General features: G+C 43.0%; 1 protein-coding gene across 2 annotated transcripts in view; it reads right to left on the bottom strand.

The window, feature by feature from the left end:
• Positions 1-558: 558 nt before the first annotated feature.
• The window catches only part of nnt (nicotinamide nucleotide transhydrogenase), a 76,696-nt gene continuing 58,698 nt past the window's right edge, over positions 559-18,556 (bottom strand). For both annotated transcript variants that reach the window (XM_055866486.1, XM_055866493.1), the window contains 4 exons: positions 8,952-9,033; positions 4,117-4,235; positions 3,890-4,005; positions 559-1,997 (listed from right to left, as the gene is read on the bottom strand). In XM_055866486.1, coding sequence (XP_055722461.1) covers positions 1,851-1,997; positions 3,890-4,005; positions 4,117-4,235; positions 8,952-9,033 — 464 coding nt within the window. In that variant the 3' untranslated portion in view covers positions 559-1,850. The remainder of the gene's footprint in view (positions 1,998-3,889; positions 4,006-4,116; positions 4,236-8,951; positions 9,034-18,556) is intronic.

Genomic DNA, 18,556 nt, shown 5'->3' with positions numbered 1-18,556 from the left:
GCATGCAAGGCCAAGGAAAACAAATCAATTGGCTTTCAATGAAACAGAAATGAAAGGCAATCCCAAGTGGATTTTGAGGATAAGGGTTGATTGTCACTACAGAAAATGTTCATGTTGGCTATCCTCCTATCCTTAGGCCCTGGAAAAATACTGCTGGCCGAACAAAAGACTACATTAAGTAGAAGGTACGCCCGCCACCTAACCCTTATTTCAGTAACATCACCTCTCCCCAAACAAGAGGCGGTTTCCCCGAACGCCCTCACATGTCTGTCAAGAGGATCAGCAGAGATAGCAGGGTGTCTGAGTGCTACTTGTTACATGATGAAGTGACCCTCATGGCAAACGCATGCAATCCTAGTCATGTGAAATCTTCACTTACATACCAGAAACTCCACCCCATGTATTGCTCACAAACTCTCAGCCACACACAGCACAACACACACACACACCACCATCCATTTCTCTAAGTGTCTATTACAGCTTTAAGAACTCGTAACTCCATACATTAGAAACTAGCTATAAAATGGGTAAAAATCAATAAAAATGTGGAGACTTGACTTTCCAAGTGCCATTAAATCAAGGTTTATTTAGGGATGATGTTCCATGATAAACCAGAGAGAAAAACATTCACAGTATTTCATTCATTTCCCACCATTAGAAAATTAGAACATTAGAACGTTTTTGTGCAGCAAAGCCTGCGTAAGCCTTAACAATTATACAAATAGGTTCTTCTCTATACAAAAATACTTGTGGGATTTTTTTTTGCCATTTCTTCACAACTATTATTTTCAAAAATAATTGTTTCCCTCAAGTTGTTCTTTACTTTACCTCATGACTGAAAACTGGACAGAAATAGGGCAAATGACAATTTAACACCAACTAGGTCTGCTATGGCATCATGTGTAAGTGAATAACAACCCTTCATATGTTAACCTTTCTATGCAAAGCAAAATATAGCAAGACAGATACAAGTCTGGAAAGACAGTATTAGTGGAAGAAGAGAATGGTTTACAAAGAAGAGAATGGAAGGCGAATTTGGTCGCGTTAGGAAGCTATGCAGAGGTAGGGATGTTGTCATGGTCAGTTTCTCTATAGAGTTGCATTGTATAAGGTCCCAGTAAGGAAACAGACAGTGATTATGTCTAGATGAAGGCATAAGGAAAGAGCTTGGCACAGACATGGCAGGACTCTAACTAACCATTTGACAAATCAGCAATTCATAAATGTATCCATGCTAAATTAAGCCATAATCTCACAATTGATGATAAATTCCAACAGTCATATTATGATACCCATCTTTTATTAAACTTAAATCTACAAGGTTCCTTCAACATCTCTGTAGTGCTAAAAGTGTAAACTTTTCATCACAAAGCTGGTCATTACACTAAGCACAGTCCACAAAACGCATTCAAGAAAAAACAACAATATACAGTTAGTGATTAGAGTAACTATTACTGACAATGGCTTTACATTGAAGTTAACAGTTGCTGCTCGGCGAAGGAGCTAAATGCAAATCAAATTGACACTTGTGGTACGATTTGGTCAGGTCAAATACAAAAAATCTAACTACAGTATAAAACTGGAAAATGAACGAATTTCCTTGCTTTGAAAAATAGGCTGAGAAGAAAATGCTCCTGGTGAGAAAGAAGAGAACACCTACTCATCATCATAGTAAACAACTGTTCAGGAAAAAAAAGGGAGGAGGAAAACTTGTTGCCAGGAGAGGAAACGACAACATTAATGCTACGTCTAACTATTAGCTAGTTTGTGCCCATTCCTCTCCCCCTCTGGACGTGTGATGCCCTAGACCTCGGTCTGACGGGCCCAGGTCCTACTGGACGGGCCACAGCTCACTGGTTGGCCTCGTGGACTTTAGCCCGTAGCGCTTCGCAGGTCTTTTTGGCATCTCCAAGCAACATGGCTGTGTTGGGCTTGTAGAAGATGGGGTTGTCCACGGCAGCATAGCCCACTCCCAGAGAACGCTTCATTACAACCACCTAAGAGACAGGCACACACACACACCACACACACGGCATCAGCTAAGACATTTATAGAACTGAGAATAAAAACACCTGATACGTTGCTCTATCCTACGTTTACAAATAATCAAAAGCAATGCAATCACCCAGTTGTGTTCTCTCTTCAAACTCAAAATCATGATGTGGCAAATTAGCTAGAGCTCCAAATGTCATTGCTGCTATACCAGCTCTTGTCTAGTTTGGTAAAGACTTCAGATGTTAAACAAGAACAAACCCTTAACAGGGGTTCAAATGTTGCACCTGCATGTCCTGTAAGTTGGAGATGGATGTGGAAGGGTTCCATTTGGAGGAGAATGGGGAGAAGAGTGTTTGTCTCACAACTAATGGGTACTTAAGTTGAGGCCATTTACAAAATGAAGCATCATTAGTGTCTAAAGTTGCAGTCTAGGCAGAGAGAGAGAGCAGGTCCTGGGAAATGGTTTGGAGCATCCCGTCGATTGTGAGCATGTGTTTTGGTGCCTGGAGGCACATAACGCAGCATTATAATTGAATAAGTAAAACCAGAGCAACGCTCTCAGCCACTAGCCTTTGACTCCCTGCTATCTGACACGCTGAATGATACTTGGAACAGAAGCGCCGCATATCAAGACACAAAAATCAACAGGAGGAACGTCGGAAACCCCTCAGAGGCAGGGGAGGATCAGTAGTGGCCAGGTGACTCAAGACACAGTGAAGTGTTCCCATGCCACAGTCCCACCCACAAAACCTACTCTAAAACAAACACTTACACATTTTAATTTACACACACACATTCTTACAAAAACACAAGTAAGCATGTACTGAATCACAAACACCCACTTCCACTCTAACACCCTCCTGTGAGATCCCACTATGGTAGTGGTTCAGGCCAGGATTACAGTAAGGATCTGGGACACCCAGGCAGGCCTACTCTAGCCGGCCTCTAGGCAGGGCCTCCCAGTCCTGACTCCCAGGCCAGTAAGGGTACAGTACCAAAGGAATGCCCTCTGCCTGCTCTGCCAAGCTTGGCTATGGTGGCATAGAGGAGCACCGCCCAGTTTGTTTAGATCTACAGCCAGACTGCACATAAAGCCCAGACCAGCACACCCACCCACTCTACAGTCTGACCGACCCCACACAGTATCACATAAACATGAGCTACAAGTGTAAGGTTATTAATTCAAGTGTCTGAGTCACTGAAGAACAACGAAAATAAAATGTTCAACAGTAGTGCAGTGAGTCCAGGGGATGTAAACACACAGGTCACTCCAGCTCAGAGTAGAGGAGTGGGATGCTGGTAGTCTTAAAGCTCTATGATTTCCCAAGGGAACCTTTGGAAATGAGGGGTTTTAAAGTAGGGTGGTGAGGCATATGAATCCCACATTTAGGGAACGTTTCACTCGGACGCTCCAAAAATATCATAATTCCAGAGGGAGCGAGTCACCACTAATGGAAGCCGTGTGAGATCTGCGCCTGCTTGAGCTACACCTAGATAGGGGCCTATTGCCTCTGTAACAAAGAGTACGAGATGCATGTGTGTGTGTGCACACGCAAGTGTTTGCATGTGAAAAGAGGCCTGTCTTTCTCTCTAAGGGTGCATCCAAGTCTGGGACAGACTGGAACAGAAAATAAGAACAGCCTCTTTCTGAACCAATGTTAGTTGCTCCAGGAAGAAGTTAGCGAACCTCCAAAACTAACTTTCACCATGGAGAGAGCCAGATTAAATCCACTCAAGCCATTCTGTAACAGTCAGCATATGACGGGGCTGCAGTACCATTCTCTACCCCTTTTTCCACTTTGAAGCGTGTACACTTTGAAGTGTGAAACCAATGGACTAGTGTAGGAAATATGGTAGATCTTCTTTCTAGACCATGCAGGCCCCTCCCTCTCACCTGTTTGGACTTCCACACTTCCAGGACAGGCATGCCAGCGATGATGGAGTTGGGATCCTCCAGGGCTGCAGAGTTCACTGTGTCGTTGGCGCCAATCACCAGAACCAGGTCCGTTTCTGAGACACAGGGAAAGAGAATCACATTAGTTCACAGCAAACCACAGAGACAATGGGGTAATTTGAAACATGAACACGTGAAGGGATAGATGAGGGTGAAAGCAAACATACCAGCAAAGTCCTCGTTGATCTCCTCCATCTCCAGCACGATGTCATAGGGTACGCCCGCCTCAGCCAATAGCACGTTGAGCTGCCCAGGCATACGACCAGCCACAGGGTGGATACCAAACCTGCAAGAGAGAAGGATCACCATTTTACAATCTTATTCACCTCCACGGCTTGTGGCAATGCAAGGACAAGAAGGGTTAGGAAACCCTTGTAGCTGAAAGTATTATAATAGTTTGGCTATTGACCAAAGTTCGAGATACTTCAGGATTTTGGCAACGAAGCACATTATCAAAGTCAGATACATTTTTATGTCTCTGCATCCAGTATGAAGGAAGTTAGAGGTAGTTTCGCGAGCCATTGCTACCTAGCGTTAGCACACTGGCTGGAAGTCTATGGTAACAGCTAGCATGCTTCCAGTCACTGTGCTAACACTAGTTAGCAATTGTGCTAACACTAGTTAGCAATTGTGCTAACACTAGTTAGCAATTGTGCTAACACTTGTTAGCAATTGTGCTAACACTTGTTAGCAATTGTGCTAACACTTGTTAGCAATTGTGCTAACACTTGTTAGCAACTTCCTTCAAACTGCACACAGACACATAAAAATGGTATCCACGATGTCATCTGACTTTGGGGAAGTAGATAAAAGGGCTTCAGTGCCAAAATCCCGAACTACAGGATGGAGGGGCCATGATGTTAGTGGAGGGGCGGTTTGGGTTTGAGGGCCTGGTTTAATGTCAGAGGTCATTAAGGGCCTGAGAAGCAGGGGAAATGGGTTGAGGATGGAGGATAAGAGGGCCCTACGGATAGACACTGGAGCAGCAGGTTTATGACCAGAGATTAAAAGCAGAGATCAGAGCAGCTGCACTCCACTCACTCAAATCAAATGTTAGTAGTCACATGCGCCAAATACAACAGACCTTACAGTGAAACGCTTACTTACGAGCCCCTAACCAACAATGCAGTTTTTAAAAATGAATACGAATAAGAACTAAAAAGTAACAAGTAATTAAAGAGCAGCAGTAAAATAACAATAGTGAGACTATATACGGGGGTACCGGTACAGAGTCAATGTGCGGGGGTACCGGTTAGTCGAGGTAATATGTACATGTAGGTAGAGTTATTCAAGAGACTATGCATAGAAGATGACAACAGAGTAGCAGTGGTGTAAAATAGGAGGGAGGGGGGAGAGATGGTCTGGGTAGCCATTTGATTAGATGTTCAGGAGTCTTATGGCTTGGAGGTAGAAGCTGTTTAGAAGCCTCTTGAACCTAGACTTGGCGCTCCGGTACCGCTTGCCGTGCAGTAGCAAAGAACAATCTACGACTAGGGTGGCTGGAGTCTGACAATTTTAGGGCCTATTGCCCGAGTCGTCTCGTTCCCCCTCTCCTGCTCTACCCAGACACTCTGATCTCCAGCCATTATCAATCAGTCCCCGATTTACACACACACACACACACACACACACACACACACACACACACACACACACACACACACACACACACACACACACACACACACACACACACACACACACACAGAGATACAGTTGCTGTAGGAACTTTCCTACACACAAGGGTATTCAGTGTGCGGAGTTAAGTAACCGGTTAGCTACATCATGTAATACTATGGGAGGGGGAAAGGCTAATCAGAGCAACATCAGACTGTGTGAATTACATTATATTACTGATACATTAGGAACAATATCCATCTCTAGAGCTCCAAACAGTGGCAGCCCTATGTCCCGCCCTCATAGCAGCCCAACACCCCCACCCAACTATCCAGCCGAGAGGGAAGGGGAGGAGGAACGGGACTACAAAATCTGGCCACTCTGGCCACCCACTTCCTCCTCTAATCAACTGCAAATGCTCTAAGTAGCAGCAGCTGCTGGAACCTCAGATCAAACGAATGAAAGAAAATTACAAAAGCTTCCGGTGAGCCTTTCCTCTTCCCTCCTCTCCTCTCTCCGGTGTACACATTCCTCCTTTTGCTACTGCTCTCCTTCTCTCCTCCCTTTCACCTTCCTCTCTACAGTAGGCCTCAACCCTGTCCTTTCCTCTCCTGGGGAATTGTTTTTATTTAATCAATTTTAGAATAAGTCTGTAACGTAACAAAATGTGGAAAAAGTCAAGGGGTCTGAATACTTTCTGAAGGCACTGTACACACAAAATATCTCATGAAGGTGTTAAGGGGATAGCTTTGGTTACAATGCATTCTGAAATTATTCAGACACCTTCCATTTTTCCACATTTTGTTACTTTCCAGCATTTTCTAAAATGAATAATATACTTTGTTTTCCTCATCAATCTACACACAATTCCCCATAATGCCAAAGTGAACAGGTTTTGACATTTTTGCAGTTGTATTAAAAATAAACAAAAATCCCTTATTTACATAAGTATTCAGACCCTTTGCTATGAGACTCAATATAAAGCTCAGGAGAATCCTGTTTCCATTGATCATCCTTGAGATGTTTCTACAACTTGATTGGAGTCCACCTGTGGTAAATCCAATTGATTGGACATGATTTGGAAATGCACACACCTGTCTATATAAAAGGTCCCACAGTTGACAGTGCATGTCAGAGCAAAAACCAAGCCAGTAGGTCGAATGAATTGTCTGTAGAGCTACGAGACAGGATTGTGTCGAGGAAGAGGTCTGGGGTAGAACACAGTGGCCTTCATCATTATTAAATGGAAGAAGTTTGGAACCACCAAGACTCTTGCCCCTGGCCAGCTTGCCCCTGGCCAGAATGAGCAAACAGGGAGAAGAGCCTAGGTCAGGGAGGTGACCAAGAACCAGATGGTCACTCTGACAGAGCTCCAGAATTCTTCTGTGGGGATGGGAGAACCTTCCAGAAGGACAACCATCTCTGCAGCGCTCCACCAATCAGGCCTTTATAGTAGAGTGGCCAGACGGAAGCCACTCCTCAGTAAAAGGCACATGAACTCCCGCTTGGAGTTTGCCAAAATGCACCTACAAGAAACAAGATTCTCTGGTCTAATGAACCCAAGATTGAACTCTTTGGCCTGAATGCCAAGAGTCACGTCTGGAGGAAACCTGGCACCATCCCTACGGTGAACGACGGTGGTGGCAGCATCAAGCTGTGGGAATGTTTTTCAGCAGCAGGGACTGTGAGACTAGTCAGGATCGAGGAAAGATGAACGGAGAAAAGTACAGAGAGATCCTTGATGAAAACCTGTTCCTGAGCACTCAGGACCTCAGACTGGGGTGAAGGTTCACCTTCCAACAGGACAACGACCCTAAGCACACAGCCAAGACAACGCAGAAGTGGCTCTGAGGCAAATCAAATCAAGTTTATTTTATATAGCCCTTCGAGATATTAGCTGATGTACGAAGTGCTGTACAGAAACCCAGCCTAAAACCCCAAACAGCAAGCAATGCAGGTGTAGAAGCACGGTCTCAGAACGTCCATGAGTGGCCCAGCCAGAGCCCGGACTTGAACACGATCGAAGAGACCTAAAAATAGCTGTGCAGCGACACTCCCCATCCAACCTGACAGAGCTAGAGAGGATCTGCAGAGAATAGGAGAAACTCCCCAAATACAGGTGTGCCAAGCTTGTAGCGTCATACGAAAGACTCGAGGCTGTAATCTCTGCCAAAGGTGCTCCAACAAAGTACTGAGTAAAGGGTCTGAATACTTATGTATAAATGTGAACACTGAGGCTGTACCCGCTTTAATATTACAGTTTTAACAGTGGCTCATACTGTACGTCTACCAGAGTGGCCTATCATCCAAAACAATGGAGAAAAACGCATCATTACATTTTAAACATGGAAATAGTTGTTCCATCATTCTGCCAAAGGTGCTCCAACAAAGTACTGAGTAATGGGTCTGAATACTTATGTATAAATGTGATATTTCAAAAACTGTTTTTGCTTTGTCATCATGGGGTATTGTGTGTAGATTGATGAGGGGAAAAAAACAAATACATTTTAGAATAAGGTTGTAACATAAAATGTGGAAAAAGTCAAAGAGTCTGAACACTTTCACCAGGGTAATGAAGGTGTTAGGGCCAATTTCCCTCCATTGTTTTCCGGCACTGAGTAAATTTCAGTTCTGCTGAGCGTAAACTTGAACGTTGTGAAAATTCTTTGCATCTTCCGTCGCGTTTACTGTGAACACTGAGGCTGTACCCGCTTTAAGTTTACAGTTTTAACAGTGGCTCATACTGTACGTCTACCAGAGTGGCCTATCATCCAAAACAATGGAGAAAAACGCATCATTACATTTTAACATGGAAATAGTTGTTCCATCATTCATCCTAAGAAGCAGCCAATGTGTGGTGTTCAAGGACTACATTCCATGAGACTTAAAAAATATATATATACATGCAGGGCTTAACATTAACCTTAACCTTGTAATCTACTTGTCTTTCAGACAAGGTGACTGAAAATGTTTGATGCAAGAAGCCACTTTACAAAATAAAATTAGTTATTATTCCCATACCATTATTACAGAGAATCAGACAAATTATGCTATCCTCTGCCTATTGGCTACTTAGCTTATTCAAGACCGTCTAAAAATACAACACTTCCCCTTTAAGACAAAAAGCTCTTTACCTGACTCGCTTTTCAAATATGCACACATTTTGTGCTCTTGTTGGAAGCAGCCACTCCCCCACTGTTGACTAGAAATGAGTTATAACTCACTAACTAGCAAAGAATATGAACAAATGTGCACAGGTGGCACTTGGATCTCAAAACAGCTCTCACTTAGATCTCAAAACAAGCGTAAGGTTGGTTATCTGTTTTCCAGGGTAATGAAGGGGTTAGGGCCATAGCTTTGATTATCCTTTTACCTGGACCCTCACCTGACTTTCTTGCCATGCTCCTGCAGCATCTTGACCAGTTCAGCGATGGGGTACTGGGCCTTGGCAGCACACAGACCATAACCTGAAGGACAGGAACACAGACAGTGAGGGAACCCAGTCTTCCGTAAAAACTAGCAGCTTTCAAAATAACATTTTCACATTTGCTTTGAAAACCTGTGAACTGCTGTTAGAAAAACAGAAGGAACACAAACTTTGGGAAACACTGTCTACATTGACTTTGACTGGCAAGTCTTAATCCAAATCAAAAACTGACTTCCACATCTGAATTGTGATTAAAAAAAATGCTTGTAGAAATATCAAACATACTCAGGCAATCCCAGAGATTCTGACCCGGACATTGATATCTTGATGCTTAAAATACACGGGCATAAATCCCTATCGAACTTGCTTCAAAAGAATCAAAGAATCCTAATATAAACAGTTTGAACATTTCGGAAATAAATGTTATTTCTCCGTTTTGACAACATGTATTTGGGCACTGTGAAACTGATCAAACCTGAACAGTGATAACAAGAAAGTTATTCAAACCAACATATCCCAGCAATAGGGAACTAGGAAGTTTTTGGTTTGAGTATAATTTTAGAGGACCAGCGGATACCCAGAGGAACAGAGGATGTCTGAGGGCTCAGGCATAAACAAGTCTACTAACCTACTTTATCTGCATGGTTGGGTTTAAATTGCAGAATATGGTTTTGATAATAATCCTGCATACAAGGGCAGCTCTTTCTTCTCATTTCAACAAGACCGGAGGTAAAATAACAGAGCCTTTTATTTTATAAAACAATAAACAAACGCTGTAAAATAAACAGAAAGGACATCAAGGATGAAAATAAAAATCAGTTGTGAAATTATTTCAAATCCCTTTATCTGAAGAAGTTGTGCATGTGCAGGATTCTGGAGGAGTGCAAACAGCAATCAATTAAGTTACTGTTAAAGGAGCAATCTGTGATTGCTATGTCCATTTTGGACTTCAAATTTGATGATACATGGCCATTGATTCTTCAAGAATATAATTTATAAAATGCCACATGAGTTTCCAACTGCAGATTGCCCATGTAAGGATGATGGTATCAAAGTACTGATGGAAAATTACTTATTTTGCAAAACAAAGATAGTGGGATTGTCATACAGGTACAGTGCATTCAGAAAGTATTAACACCCCTCGACTTATTCCACATTTTGTTGTGCTACAGCCTGCAGTCAAAATAGATCTAATAAAAACAAATGATCACCTATCTACACACAATACCCCATAATGAAAAAGTGAAAACGATTTATTTTCTGGGCAAATTTATAGAAAAGTAAATACAGAAATCTTTCATTTACATAGAGAGTTCACCCCCCTTGGCATTTTTCCTATTTTGTTGCCTTACAACCTGGAATTAAAATGGATAATTTGGGGGTTTGTATCATTTGATTTACACAACATGCCTACCACTTTGAAGATGCAAAATATTTTTTTTAATTGTGAAAAAAACTGAAAACTTGAGAGTGCATAACTATTCATTTTTGTCTCATCTGACCAGAGTACCTTCTTCAATATGTTTGGGGAGTCTCCCACATGCCTTTTGGCAAACAACAAATGTGTTTGCTTATTATTTTCTATAAGCAATGCTTTTTTCTGGCCACTCTTCCGTAAAGCCCAGCTCTGTGGAGTGTACGGCTTAAAGTGGTCCTATGGACAGATACTCCAATCTCCGCTGTGGAGCTTCGCAGCTCCTTCAGGGTTATCTTTGGTCTCTTTGTTGCATCTCTGATTATTTCCCTCCTTGCCTGGTCCATGAGTTTTGGTGGATGGCCTTCTCGTGGCAGGTTTGTTGTGGTGCCATATTCTTTCCATTTTTTAATAATGGATTTAAGTGGTGCTGAGTGGGATGTTCAAAGTTTCTGATATTTTTTATAACCCAAACCTGATCTGTACATCTCCACAACTTTGTCCCTGACCTGTTTGGAGAGCTCCTTGGTCTTCATGGTACCGCTTGCTTGGTGGTGCCCCTTTGCTTAGTGGTGTTGCAGACTCTGGGGCCTTTCGGAACAGGTGTATATATACTGAGATCATGTGACACTTAAATCAAGTCCACCTTTGTGCAATCTAAATAATTATGTGACTTCTGACGGTAATTGGTTGCACCAGATCTTATTTATGGGCATTAGAGTAAACGGAGTGAATAAATATGCACGCATCACTTTCCTGTTTTTTTTTAAGTCGTTTTTTTCATTTCACTTCACCAATTTGGACTATTTTGTGTATGTCCATTACATGAAATCCAAATAAAAATCCATTTAAAGTACAGGTTGTAATGCAACAAAATAAGAAAAACGCCAAGGGGAATGAATACTTTTGCAAGGCACTGTAAGTATTCACACACCTTAGTCAATACATGTTAGAATCACCTTTGGCAGCGATTACAGCTGTGAGTCTTTTCCTTAAGTCTAGAAGACCTGGATTGTCAAGTTGGTTGCTGATCATAGCTTGACAGCCATTTTCAAGTCTTGCGATATATTTTCTAGACGATTTAAGTTAAAACTAACTAGGCCACTCAGGAACATTCAATGTCGTCTTGGTAGCCAACTCCTAGTGTTTTAGGGTATTGTTCTGCTGAAGGGTGTATTTGCTTCCAGTGTCTGGTGGAAAGCAGACAACCAGGTTTTCCTCTAGGAATTTGCCTGTACTTAGCTCTATTCCATTTTTTATCCTGAAAAACTTCTTTGCATACATGCAGCCACCACCATGCTTGAAAATATGAAAAAAGTGGTACTCAGTGATGTGTTGTGTTCTTCCCAAACACTGTATTCTGGACATAAAGTTAATTTCTTTGCCACATTTTTTGTAGTTTTACTTTAGTGCCTTATTGCAAACAGGATGCATGTTTTTTCATATTTGTCTTCTGTACAGGCTTCCTTCTCTTCACGCTGTCATTTAGGTTAGTATTGTGGAGTTACTAAAATGCTGATGATCCATCCTCAGTTTTCTATCACAGCAATTAAACTGATTTAAAGACACCATTGGCCTTATGGTGAAACCCCTGAGCGGTTTCCTTCATCTCTGGCAACTGAGTTAAAAAGGACACCTGTATCTTTGTAGTGACTGGGTGTATCGATACACCATCCAAAGAGTAATTAATACACCATATTATTTCATTCACCATGCTCAAATGGATATTTAATGTTTGCGTTTTTTTTTTTTTACACATCTACCAATAGGTGGCGGTCTTTGCAAGGCATTGGAAAACCTCCCTGGTCTTGATGGTTGAATCAGTGTTTGAGATGAGGTAGTGAAGCCATATTAGCTTTCCATTTTTAATGAATTTGTAAAAATGTCAATACAAATTATTCCACTTTGACATTGAGGTGTGTGTAGGCCAGTGACACAATCTCAATTTAATCCATTTTAAATTCAGGCTGGAACACAACAAAATGTGCAAAAAGTCAAGGTGTGTGAATACTTTCGGAAGGCACTGTATATTGTCAAAATGTGTACATTATAAGCTGTAAGAGCACATTAATTGCTCCAGTATGTGTGATTGGCTGAACATTTCTAACTTACCAAGTAAGTCTTTACTCACTGTTCTTCACCATTCCAAAGCCAACCTAGGCCTGTCAAACACGATACGGACCATCAACACTCATCTGTCATATGGCCCGTGCAGAGTTCAGAAACCTCTCACTGAAATTAGCACCATCCAAGAGAGAAACAATAATTCAAAGCAAATGGACAATTTAAAGCCTCAATTGCTGTTAACAATGTTTGATGGGCCTGTCACAACAGCCGTCAAATACTCGGCTTTAAACACAGCATGTTGCACTGAACATGTCTGTCCACGGTCCATTCTTGCTTCTTAATGATTTTTTACATTTTTTTATAATAGACTCAAACACAAGGCTTTCTCCTAACGAAAACAAGCCCGTCCAGACAAGACCCATGTTTTAAAAAAAAAGAAGTCTTAAACGTTTCCACAGATGTCAATCAAGAAAAGTGACTGCGACTGGTCCAATTATAGGAAATGAGAACAGGAAAACAAGACTGCCCCGGTTCCAGCTCGGGCCTGGTGTAGTGTTGTCCACTGGAGTCAGATGGAGAACCTGGGACGCACTGTCAGACCACAACACAGCGAGCAACAGTGCACCATAACACGAGGCCTCAGAAGCTGCGGATCACCTTTCAGTCTGGCAGGACTAGCTGGCACATAAACACCAGATAAATTGGAGAAATTAGGAGAAGATGCTTGAAAATATTGTTCGGATACAAGAAAGTCTGGGTTTGTAGTAGTCAGTTAGACCACTGTGTACTTTGAGGGTTCAGAACATCCTCCATAATAGATACATAGATCCTAACTCTCCCCCACTGTATACAGAGGCACGTGGTTTAGATCAATGTTAGATAGACAGGGTCTAACCGTCTAATGTCTGGGTCAGGACACCCTAGGGTTGAGCCTTGCTGGACGGTTGGAAGGCCAGGGGTATTGTGTTGTGCTTGGCCCCACATGCTTGTTTACTCTGGGGTGGCCACATTTTTATATTTACTTTCTTTTCATTTATCCTCCCACATCTCATCGCCACTCCATCTGTCCGTCATGTCATCTGTCCTGGGGTGATGAATAAAACAAATTATAAATCTGTCACTCATTGAAAGTAAGTCTGGTAGATCTGTTCTTTGTGCACTAGTTCTATGCTTCCCATTCGTAAGTTTAGTTTTTGCGTCTTTAAATTTCAGTTTTGAACACCAGCTTCAAACAGCTGAAAATACAATATTCTTGGATATTGAAAATATATTTCACAGTGGTTTAGGTGGTACAATGACTCTCTACACTATACATTGCTTTGTTACACACTGATTCTCTACACTACACAACTTTGTTACATACACTGACATGTTTTTAATTTTTAAAAATGTATTTCATCTTTATTTAACCAGGTAGGCAAGTTGAGAACAAGTTCTCATTTACAATTGCGACCTGGCCAAGATAAAGCAAAGCAGTTCGACACATACAACACAGAGTTACACATGGAGTAAAACAAACATACAGTCAATAATACAGTAGAAAAATAACTCTATATACAATGTGAGAAAATGAGGTGAGATAAGGGAGGTAAAGGCAAAAAAAGGTCATGGTGGCGAGGTAAATATAATATAGCAAGTAAAACACTGGAATGGTAGATTTGCAGTGGAAGAATGTGCAAAGTAGAAAAATGGTGTGCAAAGGAGCAAAATAATTAAGTAAATACAGTAGGGGAAGAGGTCGTTGTTTGGGCTAAATTATAGATGGGCTATGTACAGGTGCAGTAATCTGAGCTGCTCTGACAGCTGGTGTTTAAAGCAAGTGAGGGAGATAAGTGTTCCCAGTTTCAGAGATTTTTGTAGTTCGTTCCAGTCATTGGCAGCAGAGAACTGGAAGGAGAGACGGCCAAAGGAGGAATTGGCTTTGGGGGTGACCAGAGAGATATACCTGCTGGAGCGTGTGCTACAGGTGGGCGCTGCTATGGTGACCAGCGAGCTGAGATAAGGGGGGACTTTACCTAGATGACCTGGAGCCAGTGGGTTTGGCGACGAGTATGAAGCGAGGGCCAGCCAACGAGAGCGTACAGGTCGCAGTGGTGGGTAATATATGGGGCTTTGGTAACAAAACAGATGGCACTGTGATAGACTGCATCCAATTTATTGAGTAGAGTGTTGGAGGCTATTTTATAGATGACATCACCGAAGTCGAGGATCGGTAGGATGGTCAGTTTTACGAGGGTATGTCTGGCAGCATGAGTGAAGGATGCTTTGTTTCGAAATAGGAAGCCAATTCTAGATTTAACTTTGGATTGGAGATGTTTGATACGAGTCTGGAAGGTGAGTTTACAGTCTAACCAGACACCTAGTTATTTGTAGTTGTCCACATATTCTAAGTCAGAACTGTCCAGAGTGGTGATGCTGGACGGGCGGGCAGGTAGCGATCGGTTGAAGAGCATGCATTTAGTTTTTACTTGTATTTAAGAGCAGTTGGAGGCCACGGAAGGAGAGTTGTATGGCATTGAAGCTCGTCTGGAGGGTTGTTAACACAGTGTCCAAAGAAGGGCCAGAAGTATACAGAATGGTGTCGTCTGCGTAGAGGTGGATCAGAGACTCACCAGCAGCAAGAGCGACATCATTAATGTAAACAGAGAAGAGAGTAGGCCCAAGAATTGAACCCTGTGGCACCCCCATAGAGAATGCCAGAGGCCCGGACAACAGGCCCTCCGATTTGACACACTGAACTCTATCAGAGAAGTAGTTGGTGAACCAGGCGAGGCAATCATTTGAGAAACCAAGGCTATTGAGTCTGCCGATGAGGATGTGGTGATTGACAGAGTCGAAAGCCTTGGCCAGGTCGATGAATACGGCTGCACAGTATTGTTTCTTATCGATGGCGATTAAGATATCGTTTAGGACCTTGAGCGTGGCTGAGGTGCACCAGTGACCAGCTCTGAAACCAGATTGCATAGCGGAGAAGGTGCGGTGGGATTCGAAATGGTCGGTAATCTGTTTGTTGACTTGGCTTTCGAAGACTTTAGAAAGGCAGGGTAGGATAGATATAGGTCTGTAGCAGTTTGAGTCAAGAGTGTCCCCCCCTTTGAAGAGGGGGATAACCGCAGCTGCTTTCCAATCTTTGGGAATCTCAGATGACACGAAAGAAAGGTTGAACAGGCTAGTAATAGGGGTTGTAACAATTTCGGCAGATAATTTTAGAAAGAAAGGGTCCAGATTGTCTAGCCCGGATGATTTGTAGGGGTCCAGATTTTGCAGCCCTTTCAGAACATCAGCTGACTGGATTTGGGAGAAGGAGAAATGGGGAAGGCTTCGGCGAGTTGCTGTGGGGGGGTGCAGTGCTGTTGACCGGGGTAGGGGTAGCCAGGTGGAAAGCATGGCCAGCCGTAGAAAAATGCTTATTGAAATTCTCAATTATAGTGGATTTATCGGTGGTGACAGAGTTTCCTATCCTGAGTGCAGTGGGCAGCTGGGAGGAGGTGTTCTTATTCATTTACATTACATTACATTTAAGTCATTTAGCAGACGCTCTTATCCAGAGCGACTTACAAGTTGGAAAGTTCATACATATTCATCCTGGTCCCCCCGTGGGAATTGAACCCTAGTCCCCCCGTGGGAATTGAACCCACAACCCTGGCGTTGCAAGCGCCATGCTCTACCAACTGAGCCACACGGGTCGGACTTTACACCATGGACTTTACAGTGTCCCAGAACTTTTTTGAGTTAGTGTTGCAGGAAGCAAATTTCTGCTTGAAAAAGCTAGCCTTGGCTTTATTAACTGCCTGTGTATATTGGTTTCTAACTTCCCTGAAAAGTTGCATATCACAGGGGCTGTTCGATGCTAATGCAGAACGCCACAGGATGTTTTTGTGTTGGTTAAGGGCAGTCAGGTCTGGAGAGAACCAAGGGCTATATCTGTTCCTGGTTCTAAAGTCCTTGAATGGGGCATGCTTATTTAAGATGGTGAGGAAGGCATTAAAAAAAATAACCAGGCATCCTCTACTGATGGGATGAGGTCAATATCCTTCCAGGATACCCGGGCCAGGTTGGTTAGAAAGGCCTGCTCGCTGAATCGTTTCAGGGAGCGTTTGACAGTGATGAGTGGAGGTCGTTTGACCGCTGACCCATTATGGATGCAGGCAATGATCGCTGAGATCTTGGTTGAAAACAGCAGAGGTGTATTTAGAGGGCAAGTTGGTTAGGATGATACCGTGTTTACGGCTTTGGGGTGGTACCTGGTAGGTTCATTGATAATTTGTGAGATTGAGGGCATCAAGCTTAGATTGTACGATGGCTGGGGTGTTAAGCATGTCCCAGTTTAGGTCACCTAGCAGCGCGAGCACTCAAGATAGATGGGGGGCAATCAGTTCACATATGGTGTCCAGAGCACAGCTTGGGGCAGAGGGTGGTTTATAGCAGGCGGCAACAGTGAGAGACTTGTTTTTAGAGAGGTGGATTTTTAAAAGTAGAAGTTCAAATTGTTTGGGTACAGACCTGGATAGGAGGACAGAACTCTGCAGGCTAACGCCGCCTCCTTTGGCTGTTCTATCTTGTCTGAAAATGTTGTAGTTATGGTTGGAGATTTCAGAGTTTTTGGTGGTCTTCCTAAGCCATGATTCAGACACGGCTAGGACATCCGGGTTGGCAGAGTGTGCTAAAGCAGTGAATAAAACAAACTTCGGGAGGAGGCATCTAATGTTAACACGCATGAAACCAAGGCTATTACGGTTACAGAAGTCATCAAAAGAGAGCGCCTGGGGAATAGGAGTGGAGCTAGGCACTACAGGGCCTGGATTCACCTCTACATCACCAGAGGAACAGAGGAGTAGGATAAGGGTACGGCTAAAAGCTATGAGAATTGGTCGTCTAGGACGTCGGGAACAGAGAGTAAGGTTTCTGGGGGCGATAAAATAGCTTCATGTTATAATTTACAGACAAAGGGTATGGTATGATGAGAATACAGTTGAGGTAAACCTAGCCATTGAGTGATGAGAGATATTGTCTCTAGAAACATCATTGAAACCAGGTGATGTCATCGCACGTGTGGGTGGTGGAACTGAAAGGTTGGATAAGGTATAATGAGCAGGGCTAGAGGCTCTACAGTGAAATAAGCCAATACACACTAACCAGAACAGCAATGGACAAGGCATATTGACATTAAGGAGAGGCATGCTTAGCCGAGTGATCATAAGGGTCCAGTGAGTAGTGAGGTTGGTTGGGGTCACAGCGATTCAGACAGCTAGCCGGGCCATGGGTAGCAAGCTGGCAGAGGATGGAGGTCTGTTTTTAGCCACCTCATACGTTTCCGTCGGTAGATTAGTGGGGTTCCGTGTGGTAGAGGGGACCAGTCCAATTGGCAAAATAGTTATAGTGGCCCAAGAAAATTGTCCGATAGACCTATTCAGATAGCAGCCGATAAGACAGCTAACGATTAGCGGGCCGCGGATGGGCTTTCAAGTTACGTCGTGACGGAGGGGCCAGTTGGATAACTCCCTCGGGCAGATAACGTCGGTTGTCCAGTCGTGAAGGCCCGGTGGGGGCTCCGCATCGGCAGTACAATGGGTCTGGATAGGTGATTGTAGCCCAGGAGTGGCTGATGGAACTCTTCAGCTGGCTAGCTCCGGAATAATTGGTTTGCTCCAGGACCGACGTTAGCCAATAGTCACTCGGATAGCAGCTAGCTAGCTGCATGATCCAGGTGTAAATGTCCAGAGCTTGCGGTAGAAATCCGGGGATATGGAGAGAAAATAGGTCCGGTATGCTCTGGTCTGAGTCGCGTTGTACAAAACTGGCGATAGCTTTTCGAGCTAAAGGATAGCTGATGACCGCCAACCGTGGTTAGCTGAATACAGTGAACTGGCTAACTTCTGGCTAGCTTCTGTTGTGGATTTCAGATTTGAGGTGAATAATATATATATATGTGTAATATATGTATTGCAGGAGTGTTGTGAAGTTGAGTTTTTAGAAGAAGAAAAAAAGAAAAAATATATGCGAAGAAAATATATATATATATATATATATATATATATATATATATATATATACACACACAACAAGACGAGGACATCTGACT

Source organism: Salvelinus fontinalis, chromosome 2 (genome assembly GCF_029448725.1).
Source record: "Salvelinus fontinalis isolate EN_2023a chromosome 2, ASM2944872v1, whole genome shotgun sequence".
NCBI lineage: Eukaryota > Metazoa > Chordata > Actinopteri > Salmoniformes > Salmonidae > Salvelinus > Salvelinus fontinalis.
Note: the sequence above shows the minus strand (reverse complement) of the source record. Positions and strands in the feature narration are given on the sequence as shown.